General features: G+C 46.1%; 1 protein-coding gene across 2 annotated transcripts in view; it reads left to right on the plus strand.

Annotated features, from left to right (window-relative positions):
• The first annotated feature begins 568 nt into the window (after positions 1-568).
• Positions 569-13,290, plus strand: part of nlrc3 (NLR family, CARD domain containing 3) — a 39,363-nt gene continuing 26,641 nt past the window's right edge. The window contains exons 1-2 of one of the 2 annotated variants that reach the window (XM_068003623.1): positions 569-994; positions 10,513-10,750. In XM_068003623.1, the coding sequence (XP_067859724.1) occupies positions 10,744-10,750 (7 nt within the window). In that variant the 5' untranslated portion in view covers positions 569-994; positions 10,513-10,743. The remainder of the gene's footprint in view (positions 995-10,512; positions 10,751-13,290) is intronic. The other variant, XM_068003622.1, reaches the window with a different exon arrangement.

Genomic DNA, 13,290 nt, shown 5'->3' on the forward strand with positions numbered 1-13,290 from the left:
AGGGCAACTGGGATGGGCAGTAACCCATAGGTGACTCGCCAGTATCACCTGCGATGCTGTTGCCAAGGGAGACGCACTTGCCTGAAACTGGGAGTGAGGAGACACATCTCACATTGTTTGGAGATGGAAGAAGCACTGGCTTACAGACTGGGGAGAGGATGGACCCAGACAGACATGGACGCCCATCTCACTGAGGTGTGAAAATAGTGGAACAACAATCAGAGCAAAATATAAAAGATTTTCTTTTCTTATTGCTCTTGTAGCCCACGTTTAAACCAAACGTAAATAGGTCAATTTAATATCATGTAATATTCGGAATTGGTAAGAGTCATCTTGTAAAATTGAAGTAGAATATTTTTAAAAATTAATATTGGAAACAAAGGCCGAGTGACTGTGCTTAGGTGTATCACATTGGGTTAGATGATAACTCTTGTGGCCCAACTCATCTTTTGTTGAGTCCTATTTTAGTCTGCAGTGTGACTAGTTACCGTGTGCTGATTATTCTCGACATCCTGTTGTCTGTCATACTAACAGGAAGATAAAAAAAATTCAACCAACAGGAAGAGATATCACACAGACAAACTGGTTTCTTTCAGACAAGAAGTTACAGGAACCGTAAAGATTTGCCGGGAGCAGCAATTGCTACAATGAAACACCTTTAGGGGCCGTTTCCTGATGGATCTCGAGTCCTTCCAAAAAAGAATTTAGTTGCATCGATTTTAAATATAGAGAAAAGTGACAGACAGGTCTGATTCCTCGTGTGGGTCTGTTGCGGTTTTCTACTACCCACCAAGAGGCTGCCAGTAGTTTCTCTTTGAACACTCAATAATATTTGAAAGGAAATAATCTAACGGCTGCAGGGAAAGCTGCTCTCTCTACCTCCGGGCTGCCTCTGTACCAAGGGTTGTTGGACAAATACCAGGAGTTTATGTGATGATTTAATCTTTACCCGTACTTTGGTCGCACAATAACTTTCTGAAATTTCACTCATTGGGTAAGTTCTATTTTGGCCTCAATATCTTTTTGTAAATTAAGATAAATAACTTGGGTGGAACAGGACAATGGAATTGTTGCTGATATGTGACCTGACCTAGGTGGTTACAGGGCAGGAATTATTCTGTAAATTGAAATGTGCAAATCCTTCCAGTTTTGATTGGTTCAAGGAGCAAATGTTAAGGGCTAGCTGGCGGAGTGGGTCAGCTCTGGGACCAGGCTTGGTGGATCCTTTGCTCTGCTCTCTGTAAGGTTTCCATGTGAAATGAGTTTGTGCAATCTCAAACCAGTTCCTGAAGGATTGGGGCTCACAAACTCATCACTGCCCTAATTTGGTCATAATTGGCAATCTCACTCACAGAGGCCATTAGGGTGGCTGGGATAGGTGGTGATTAAGGGTGATCTAATTAAGGTGTTTAAGATGATTAAAGGATTTGAGAGGGTAGATGGAGAGAAACAAATTCCTCCGGTGGGGGAATCCAGAACAAGGGGGCATAACCTTAAAATTAGAGCTAGGTTGTTCAGGGGTGATGTCAGGAAGCACTTCTTCATACAAAGGGCAGTAGAAATCTGGAAGTCTCCCCCAAAAAATGTCCCTCTAAAATGTTCTCTAATTACCTTTTTAAAAAATGCTATTGAAGGTGAGGGATATCAGAGCTGGGAATGAAATGTCTTTGGGATCCAATGTTATTGTCAGGTATTCTCAGATCACATACAGCACGGGTTAGATACAGAGTAAAGCTCCCTCTACACTATCGCATCAAACACTCCCAGGGCAGGTACAGGGTTAGATACAGTGTAAAGCTCCCTCTACACTGTCCCATCAAACACTCCCAGGGCAGGTGCAGCACGGGTTAGATACAGAGTAAAGCTCCCTCTACACTGTCCCATCAAACACTCCCAGGGCAGGTGCAGCACAGGTTAGATACAGAGTAAAGCTCCCTCTACACTGTCCCATCAAACACTCCCAGGGCAGGTACAGCACGGGTTAGATACAGAGTAAAGCTCCCTCTACACTGTCCCATCAAACACTCCCAGGGCAGGTGCAGCACGGGTTAGATACAGAGTAAAGCTCCCTCTACACTGTCCCATCAAACACTCCCAGGGCAGGTGCAGCACAGGTTAGATACAGAGTAAAGCTCCCTCTACACTGTCCCATCAAACACTCCCAGGGCAGGTACAGCACGGGTTAGATACAGAGTAAAGCTCCCTCTACACTGTCCCATCAAACACTCCCAGGGCAGGTGCAGCACGGGTTAGATACAGAGTAAAGCTCCCTCTACACTGTCCCATCAAACACTCCCAGGGCAGGTGCAGCACAGGTTAGATACAGAGTAAAGCTCCCTCTACACTGTCCCATCAAACACTCCCAGGGCAGGTACAGCACGGGTTAGATACAGAGTAAAGCTCCCTCTACACTGTCCCATCAAACACTCCCAGGGCAGGTATTACATAGAATGTACAGCACAGAAACAGACTATTTGGCCCAACAGGTCCATGCTGGTATTTATGCTCCACACAAGCCTCCTCCTTCATCTAACCCTATCAGCTTAACCTTTTATTCCTTTCTCCCTCCTGTTTATCTAACTTCCCCTTAAATGCATCTGTGTTAGTCACCTCAACTATACCTTGTGGTAGTGAGTTCCACATTCTAACCACTCTCTGGGTAAAGAAGTTTCTCCTGAACTCCCTATTGGATTTATTAGTGACTATCCTTATATTTATGGTCCCTAGTTCTGGTCTCCCCAACAAGTGGAAACATCTTCTCCACGTCTACCCTATCAAACCCTTTCATGACCTTAAAGACCTCTATCAGGTCACCCCTCAGCCTTCTCTTTTCTAGAGAAAAGAGCCTCAGTTTTCTCAATCTTTCCTGATAGGTATATCCTCTCAGTTCTGGCATCATCCTAGTGAATCTTTTTTGCACCTTCTCCAGTGCCTCTATATCCTTTTTATAATATGGAGACCAGAACTGTTGACAGTACTCCAAGTGGTCTAACCAAGGTTCTGTACAAGTTTAACATAACTTCTCTGCTTTTCAGTTCTTTCCTCTAGAAATGAACCCCAGTGCTTGGTTTGCTTTTTTTATGGCCTTAACCTGCGTCGCTACTTTTAGTGATTTGTGTATCTGTTCCCACAGATCCCTCTGCTCCTCTACCCCATTTAGCCTTCTATTATCCAAGCAGTATGTGGCCTCCTTATTTTTCCGACTAAAATGTAATACTGCACACTTATCTATATTAAAATTCATTTGCCAATTACACGCCCATTCTGCAAGTTTATTAATGTCTTCCTGTATTTTGTCGCAGTCCTCCTCGGTAATAACAATACTCCCAATTTGATGTTGTCCACAAATTTTGAAATTGTACTTCCAATTCCCAAGTCCGAATCATTTATGTACATGGTGAACAACAGCGGTCCCAGCCAATATCTAACCAATACTTGCGGAACACCACTTCCCACCAGTCTGAGTAACTACCTTTAAGCCCTACTCTCTGTTTTCTGTTTTATGGTATAAATTGCTGCCCAGGAACTGTACACCAATAAATTACTGCCCTGGAACTATACCCCAATAAATTGCTGCCCAGGAACTGTACACCAATAAATTACTGCCCTGGAACTATACCCCAATAAATTACTGCCCAGGAACTGTACACCAATAAATTACTGCCCAGGAACTATACCACAATAAATTACTGCCCAGGAACTATACCCCAGTAAATTGCTGCCCAGGAACTATACCCCAGTAAATTGCTGCCCAGGAACTATACCCCAATAAATTGCTGCCCAGGAACTATACCCCAATAAAATACTGCCCAGGAACTATAAACCAATAAATTACTGCCCTGGAACTATACCCCAATAAATTACTGCCCTGGAACTATACCCCAATAAATTACTGCCCAGGAACTGTACACTAATAAATTACTGCCCAGGAACTATACCACAATAAATTACTGCCTGGGAACTATACCCCAGTAAATTACTGCCCAGGAACTATACCCCAATAAATTACTGCCCAGGAACTATACCCCAATAAATTGCTGCCCAGGAACTATACCCCAATAAATTACTGCCCAGGACCTATACCCCAATAAATTACTGCCCAGGAACTATACCCCAATAAACTACTGCCCAGGAACTATACCCCAGTAAATTATTGCCCAGGAACTATACCCCAATAAATTACTGCCCAGGAACTATACCACAATAAATTACTGCCCAGGACCTATACCCCAATAAATTACTGCCCAGGAACTGTACCCCAATAAATTACTGCCCAGGAACTATACCCCAATAAACTACTGCCCAGGAACTATACCCCAATAAATTACTGCCCAGGAACTATACCCCAGTGAATTACTGCCCTGGAACTATACCCCAATAAATTACTGCCCAGGAACTATACCCCAATAAATTACTGCCCAGGAACTATACCCCAATAAATTACTGCCCTGGAACTATACCACAATAAATTACTGCCCTGGAACTATACCCCAATAAATTACTGCCCAGGAACCAAACCCCAATAAATTACTGCCCAGGAACTATACCCCAATAAATTACTGCCCAGGAACTATACCCCAGTGAATTACTGCCCTGGAACTATACCCCAATAAATTACTGCCCAGGAACCAAACCCCAATAAATTACTGCCCAGGAACTATACCCCAATAAATTACTGCCCAGGAACTATACCCCAGTGAATTACTGCCCTGGAACTATACCCCAATAAATTACTGCCCAGGAACTATACCCCAATAAATTACTGCCCTGGAACTATACCACAATAAATTACTGCCCTGGAACTATACCCCAATAAATTACTGCCCAGGAACTATACCCCAATAAATTACTGCCCTGGAACTATACCCCAATAAATTGCTGCCGAGGAACTGCACCCCAATAAATTGCTGCCCAGGAACTGTACCCAATAAATTACTGCCCCGGAACTGTACCCCAATAAATTGCTGCCCAGGAACCGTACCCAATAAATTACTGCCCTAGAACTATACCCCAATAAATTACTGCCCAGGAACTATACCCCAATAAATTACTGCCCTGGAACTATACCCCAATAAATTACTGCCCAGGAACTGTACCCCAATAAATTACTGCCCAGGAACTATACCCCAATAAACTACTGCCCAGGAACTATACCCCAATAAATTACTGCCCAGGAACTATACCCCAGTGAATTACTGCCCTGGAACTATACCCCAATAAATTACTGCCCAGGAACTATACCCCAATAAATTACTGCCCAGGAACTATACCCCAATAAATTACTGCCCTGGAACTATACCACAATAAATTACTGCCCTGGAACTATACCCCAATAAATTACTGCCCAGGAACCAAACCCCAATAAATTACTGCCCAGGAACTATACCCCAATAAATTACTGCCCAGGAACTATACCCCAGTGAATTACTGCCCTGGAACTATACCCCAATAAATTACTGCCCAGGAACCAAACCCCAATAAATTACTGCCCAGGAACTATACCCCAATAAATTACTGCCCAGGAACTATACCCCAGTGAATTACTGCCCTGGAACTATACCCCAATAAATTACTGCCCAGGAACTATACCCCAATAAATTACTGCCCTGGAACTATACCACAATAAATTACTGCCCTGGAACTATACCCCAATAAATTACTGCCCAGGAACTATACCCCAATAAATTACTGCCCTGGAACTATACCCCAATAAATTGCTGCCGAGGAACTGCACCCCAATAAATTGCTGCCCAGGAACTGTACCCAATAAATTACTGCCCCGGAACTGTACCCCAATAAATTGCTGCCCAGGAACCGTACCCAATAAATTACTGCCCTAGAACTATACCCCAATAAATTACTGCCCAGGAACTATACCCCAATGAACCCCAAACATTTGCCTGAGGAAGGAGAAAATCTCCGAAAGCTTGTGAATTTAAAATAAAATTGCTGGACTATAACTTGGTGTTGTAAAATTGTTTACAAGTGTGTAGAACAAGGTTCACATAAAATTGAGACGAAACCATTCCCTTTAAGGATCATCGTATCTCTGTGTTCCCCAAAAAGATGTTTTAAATTTATGAAGCTCCAGATTCGAGCCAGGATCTGAGCATATAAAGAACAGTGTTACTTTGGGCAGTTAGGCTGGGGGGAGAGATCTCTCTTCCTCTCCTTCGCATTGCCTTTGTGTGAGCTGGAGAAGCTGCAAAACCAAGGAACAGATAAGATCAGGGCGTGAATAGGCAGATGGGGGGACGGTTGAGGAAGAACAGTGGCTATTTATCTCCTTGAGATTCTATAAATCATGTGTTTTGATGTCTGTGTGTCAGCCTTCTCTGCTGCATTTCTTACATTACAATGGTGACTACACATCAAAAGTACTTAATTGGCTGTGAAGCACTTTGGGACATCCTGAGGTCGTGAAAGGTGTTATATAAATGCAAGTTTTCTTTTCTTTCTATCCTGGGACAGTGTAGAGGGAGCTTTACTCTGTATCTAACCCGTGCTGTACCTGCCCTGGGAGTGTTTGATGGGACAGTGTAGAGGGAGCTTTACTCTGTATCTAACCCATGCTGTACCTGCCCTGGGAGTGTTTGATGGGACAGTGTAGAGGGAGCTTTACTCTGTATCTAACCCGTGCTGTACCTGCCCTGGGAGTGTTTGATGGGACAGTGTAGAGGGAGCTTTACTCTGTATCTAACCCATGCTGTACCTGCCCTGGGAGTGTTTGATGGGACAGTGTAGAGGGAGCTTTACTCTGTATCTAACCCATGCTGTACCTGCCCTGGGAGTGTTTGATGGGACAGTGTAGAGGGAGCTTTACTCTGTATCTAACCCGTGCTGTACCTGCCCTGGGAGTGTTTGATGGGACAGTGTAGAGGGAGCTTTACTCTGTATCTAACCCATGCTGTACCTGCCCTGGGAGTGTTTGATGGGACAGTGTAGAGGGAGCTTTACTCTGTATCTAACCCGTGCTGTACCTGCCCTGGGAGTGTTTGATGGGACAGTGTAGAGGGAGCTTTACTCTGTATCTAACCCGTGCTGTACCTGCCCTGGGAGTGTTTGATGGGACAGTGTAGAGGGAGCTTTACTCTGTATCTAACCCGTGCTGTACCTGCCCTGGGAGTGTTTGATGGGACAGTGTAGAGGGAGCTTTCCTCTGTATCTAACCCATGCTGTACCTGCCCTGGGAGTGTTTGATGGGACAGTGTAGAGGGAGCTTTACTCTGTATCTAACCCGTGCTGTACCTGCCCTGGGAGTGTTTGATGGGACAGTGTAGAGGGAGCTTTACTCTGTATCTAACCCGTGCTGTACCTGCCCTGGGAGTGTTTGATGGGACAGTGTAGAGGGATCTTTACTCTGTATCTAACCCGTGCTGTACCTGCCCTGGGAGTGTTTGATGGGACAGTGTAGAGGGAGCTTTACTCTGTATCTAACCCATGCTGTACCTGCCCTGGGAGTGTTTGATGGGACAGTGTAGAGGGAGCTTTACTCTGTATCTAACCCGTGCTGTACCTGCCCTGGGAGTGTTTGATGGGACAGTGTAGAGGGAGCTTTACTCTGTATCTAACCCGTGCTGTACCTGCCCTGGGAGTGTTTGATGGGACAGTGTAGAGGGAGCTTTACTCTGTATCTAACCCGTGCTGTACCTGCCCTGGGAGTGTTTGATGGGACAGTGTAGAGGGAGCTTTACTCTGTATCTAACCCATGCTGTACCTGCCCTGGGAGTGTTTGATGGGACAGTGTAGAGGGAGCTTTACTCTGTATCTAACCCGTGCTGTACCTGCCCTGGGAGTGTTTGATGGGACAGTGTAGAGGGAGCTTTACTCTGTATCTAACCCGTGCTGTACCTGCCCTGGGAGTGTTTGATGGGACAGTGTAGAGGGAGCTTTACTCTGTATCTAACCCGTGCTGTACCTGCCCTGGGAGTGTTTGATGGGACAGTGTAGAGGGAGCTTTACTCTGTATCTAACCCGTGCTGTACCTGCCCTTGGAGTGTTTGATGGGACAGTGTAGAGGGAGCTTTACTCTGTATCTAACCCGTGCTGTACCTGCCCTGGGAGTGTTTGATGGGACAGTGTAGAGGGAGCTTTACTCTGTATCTAACCCGTGCTGTACCTGCCCTGGGAGTGTTTGATGGGACAGTGTAGAGGGAGCTTTACTCTGTATCTAACCCATGCTGTACCTGCCCTGGGAGTGTTTGATGGGACAGTGTAGAGGGAGCTTTACTCTGTATCTAACCCGTGCTGTACCTGCCCTGGGAGTGTTTGATGGGACAGTGCAGCGAGCTGAAGATTAATTTTGTAAACAGGAGGAGATGGAGAACATTTCTTCTATTTTCTGCATTAACAGTTTAAAAAAACTGGTGCAGAAATGAATTGAGTTGGTGCCTGATCTGAGTGCAGATATCCCGCTCGGACTGTAACTGCAGTCTGGGCCCTGTGTAAGCTCGCATGCAGCTGCTCTCGGTGTGGTTTCATGGTTTGTGAGCCCACAGCTCTTTCAGAGTGCCGTCTGCTTGTTTGTTGTGACCTAGGTCACTCGGGTACTGCCCTGATAATAATTAGAAACTGCAGCACGACCCCAAGCTTCCTTGGTGTTTAATTCCAACCTTTTAGAAGTGCTGAAGCCTTCACAGAGGAGATGAAATTTGGTCAACGATTCCAAAACCAAATTGAGTGAATCGGCTGTTTAAAAATAATCGTTATTTGTCTGTGAATCTCTCCTGAATGTTTGTTTGGTGTTGGAGTAGATTTGTCACTTCTGCATAATGTTGTTTAGACATAAATATAAATGCCGGCCTTGCCAGCGATGCCCACATCCCATAAAGGAATTTTTAAAAATAAGAGCCTTGAAATTTTGGGGTGGAGGGAGTGGGGTTTGTCCGGTCTCCCTCCGGGGTGGGTTGCGGGAGACCAGCAGAACCCCCACAGATACAGCATAAAAGGTCAGAGTTACAGTGGGAGACTGAGAGTGCCCCCGCAGAATTTCAGGGCCAAGGTGCTTTTATTCCATCCCCCCCGACACAACCTTGGAGTCCTGCTCAGTCCCGAGTTGAGCTTCCAACCCCAAATCCAGCCCATCATCGAGACTGCCTCCTTCCCCCTCAGAAATATCACCAATCTCCACCCCTCTACCTCGGTTTCTGTGTTCTCTCTCAGATACACAGTAATAACAGGGATTCAACCAATCCCCAGCCAGTCTGAGCCCACTGTACAATAAACAACAATGCTGTGATTCACTTGTTACACACAACAACAATTTGCATTTATTCAGCGCCTTTAATGTAGTAAAACGTCCCGAGGCGCTTCACAGGAGCGATTATCAAACAAAATTTGACACCGAGCCAAAGAGGAGATATTAGGCCAGTTGAGAGTTAGGTTCTAAGGAGTGTCTTAAAGGAAGAAAGAGAGGTGGAGAGTTTTAGGGAGGGAATTCCAGAGCTTAGGGCCTAGGCAGCTGAAGGCACGGCCGCCAAACACAAACGATTGGTGTTCAGAGATATGGGCCCTCGGACTAACTCACATTTCGATCCCGCGAGGTTCTCTCAAAAATCCCAATCCCGTTCCAGGCGTGTGCAGTCCGGTCGTACACAATGCTTTAACTTTATTTTATGATCATTCTCTGAAACATTATTGTCCCCAAGCATGAACCGGACCCCCGGCCTGTACCTATCACAGCATCCTATTGTTGGTGTTTGGTGCCTATCACAGCATCCCATTGTTGGTGTTTGGTGTCACCAGCACACAACATTCCATAGAAAGCCGTCTCACCAGGAATAGCCTTCCCTGCCAATCTGCTGTCTACTGTGGATGTAAAAGATCCCATGCCCACTATTTCGAAGAAGAAGAGTGGAGTTCTCTTCAGTGTCCTGGCCAATATTTATCCCTTAACCAACATCACTGAAAAACAGATTATCTGGTCATTATCACATTGCTGTTTGTGGGATCTTGCTGTGCGCAAATTGATTGCCACGTTTCCTACATTACAACAGTGACTACACTTCAAAATTCCTTCATTGGCTGTAAAACGCTTTGGGACGTCCTAAGGTCGTGAAAGGCGCTATATTAATGCAAGTTCTTTTTTATTATTCTTGGGATGTGGGCTTCACTGGCAAGGCCAGCATTTATTCCCATCCCTAATTGCCGTTGAGAAGGTGGTGGTGAGCCGCTGCAGTCCGTGTGGTGAAGGTTCTCCCACAGTGCTGCTAGGTCAGGAGTTTCAGGATTCTGACCCAGCGACGATGAAGGAACGGTGATATAGGTACTGAACAGCTCCAGGCCGAGCTGGCTCCTTGAACCTGCACTGGCGTGAAGTTACTCTGCTCACTCATTTGTTCCGGATCCTCAATTCATTCCTTTGCTACGATCCTACAAGCTGCCCCACTGTCACTGTGATCAAGGGAGGTAGCAGTGGGTGGGCCTGAACTGGGAGAAAATCAAACAAATTAAACCAAATGTCTTGAGTGCCGCAGTTTTGAATGTTGAATAAAATATAAACTTGTGTTACAGCAGCATGGAGAAAGGGTGACCTGAGGGGCAGCTGTGGATGGTGTTGTGCAGATTGTGGTTTCAAACCGCCCTGGATGGTATGTGTTGGGAGCTGGTGTCGGGGAACAAGCAGAGGTAAGGGGTGAATATCAAACCTACTGGAACCGGCAGCACAAAGATTGACAGATGACGTCACAGGGGATTGGAAGAAGCCACTCGCACCCCTCTATACTGTAGCTGCTGCGTTAGACAATGGAAGGTACGTCTGGGGTGTGAGGCTTAGAGTGAGATGTGTGGAGTGTGACCTCTGGAATTTGAGGTTTGGAGTGTGTCACCTGGAGTGTGACTCCTTGGAGTGTGTCACCTGGAGTGTGACTCCTTGGAGTGTGTCACCTGGAGTGTGACTCCTTGGAGTGTGTCACCTGGAGTGTGACTCCTTGGAGTGTGTCACCTGGAGTATGACTCCTTGGAGTGTGTCACCTGGAGTGTGACTCCTGGAGTGTGACTCCTTGGAGTGTGACTCCTGGAGTGTGACTCCTTGGAGTGTGTCACCTGGAGTGTGACTCCTTGGAGTGTGTCACCTGGAGTGTGACTCCTTGGCGTGTGTCACCTGGAGTATGACTCCTTGGAGTGTGTCACCTGGAGTGTGACTCCTTGGAGTGTGTCACCTGGAGTGTGACTCCTTGGAGTGTGTCACCTGGAGTATGACTCCTTGGAGTGTGTCACCTGGAGTGTGACTCCTTGGAGTGTGTCACCTGGAGTGTGACTCCTTGGAGTGTGACTCCTTGGAGTGTGTCACCTGGAGTGTGTCACCTGGAGTGTGACTCCTTGGAGTGTGTCACCTGGAGTGTGTCACCTGGAGTGTGTCACCTGGAGTATGACTCCTTGGCGTGTGTCACCTGGAGTATGACTCCTTGGAGTGTGTCACCTGGAGTGTGACTCCTTGGAATGTGACGTCTGGATTATGAGGTTTGGAGTGACGTCTGGAGTGTGAAAGAACAATAGGGTTCCATCCCACCATTGAAACATTTCAAAACATCCTTCCTGTGGAGATACATCAGTGAACTCATTCTAGACACTGGCTGTTTGCACAGGCTCCTATATTATTATACTCAGTTTACTGTTGGTTCAAAGACAGTTTCTTCCCGTCTATCTCATTTAGCCTGACGTGATCCTACACTTTAATCGGTGACCGTAACAGACAGACCGACCTGGAACACCCTGCTCTGAGAATCTGCCACCGTTGCGGTGATTCCTGCTGTAAGTTTGGTAGGAGTCATCCGGGTGCCCCCTCCTCAGGACCCGGATCCACTGGGCTCAGCCATTCATTGGGGATTTCTGGATGGCCTTGAGGGGATGGTGTCTCCATCTGCTGCTATGAGGCCTTTAGTACAAGGAGGGCTGGGCCAGGGGTGGGAGGACTGGGACTCCCAAAATCGGGACAGGAGTTCTCAGTCATTTGTGTACGTACCCTATCTGTTCGAAATTGATGTGAAGTAACTGTGGCACTAAAGCAAACAAAACCTGAGTCAGCAAGTAAAGGGTGAACATTGCCCCTATGGCACAACCTGTATAAATAGAGTGAACCAGAGGTTCATGAATGACAGAGGTGGGGACCAGTATTAATGAGAAAGTAAAAGCTCACATTAATACGTCGACTTACCACATCCTCAGGGCCTCCCAAAGTGCTTCACAACCAATGGATTACTTTTTTAGTCACTGTTATTTAGACAAACACAGCAGCTGATTTGCATGCCGCAAGATCCCACAAGCAGTAAATGAGATGAATGATGGGGCTGTTTGAGGGGTGAATATTGGCCAGGACACTGGGAGAACTGCCTGCTTTGCTTCCAATAGTGCCCTGGGATCTTTAACATCCACCTGAACCAACGCAGAGCACCCAACGGAATGTTGACCTACACGGCCAAAACAGTAGAGTACAAGTCAGAGGAAGTCGTGATCAGGCTGTACAGGGCTCTGGTCAGAACACACCTTCAGTCCAGTTCTGGTTGTTGAGAAGGGCTGGAGCCTGTGCAGAGAAGAGCCAGGATGCTGATCCCCAGGGTCAGGGATCTAAGTTATGTGGAAAAACTTGGGGTATCTGAGAGGGGACTTTATAGAGTGAAGGGAATGGAATACGTCAATCCAGAACATTTCTCAAGTTAAATAGCAAGATTAGGTCAAGGGGTCACAGGTTCAAACTAGTAAATGATAATTTTAGGACTGATATCAGGAAATTCTTCTTCAAAGAATGATCAATGTGTGGAATAAACCTCCAGATAGGCAAAAACTCTGGAATCACTTAAGAAACAATTCATGCTACAATGGGGGAATGTTAGGATTTCACCTATTTTGATGGGTCAAATAGTCTTCCTCATCTCTAATTATCTTGTGATCAGGTAGATGGGGCCTCAGTTTAACATCTCATCTGAAAGACGGCACCTCCGACAGTGTAGCACTCCCTCAGTACTGTGCTGAAATGTCAGCCTAGATTATGAGCTTAAGTCCTGGAGTGGGATTTGAACCCAGAGAGGAGCGTGTTACCAACTGAGCCAAGGCTGACACTTAGAAGAGCTTGAGTGAATGCCAGTTAGGAATGAATATTGACCCAAACCCAAAACCCAGAGATGTCTGAATGTGGCCCTTTTTGGTTTTGAGGTTGAGGACTTGAATTTGCTCAAGTTTGGCTTCAGTAGACATGTCTCTGCGTTCTGCGCGTGTATAATGTCATGCTGCATGAACTGGAAGCACCTGGTGTCCCATCAAGAGCTTCCCTTTCATCATGATTGGCAGATGTTT

The sequence above is a fragment of the Heptranchias perlo genome, chromosome 22 (genome assembly GCF_035084215.1).
Source record: "Heptranchias perlo isolate sHepPer1 chromosome 22, sHepPer1.hap1, whole genome shotgun sequence".
NCBI lineage: Eukaryota > Metazoa > Chordata > Chondrichthyes > Hexanchiformes > Hexanchidae > Heptranchias > Heptranchias perlo.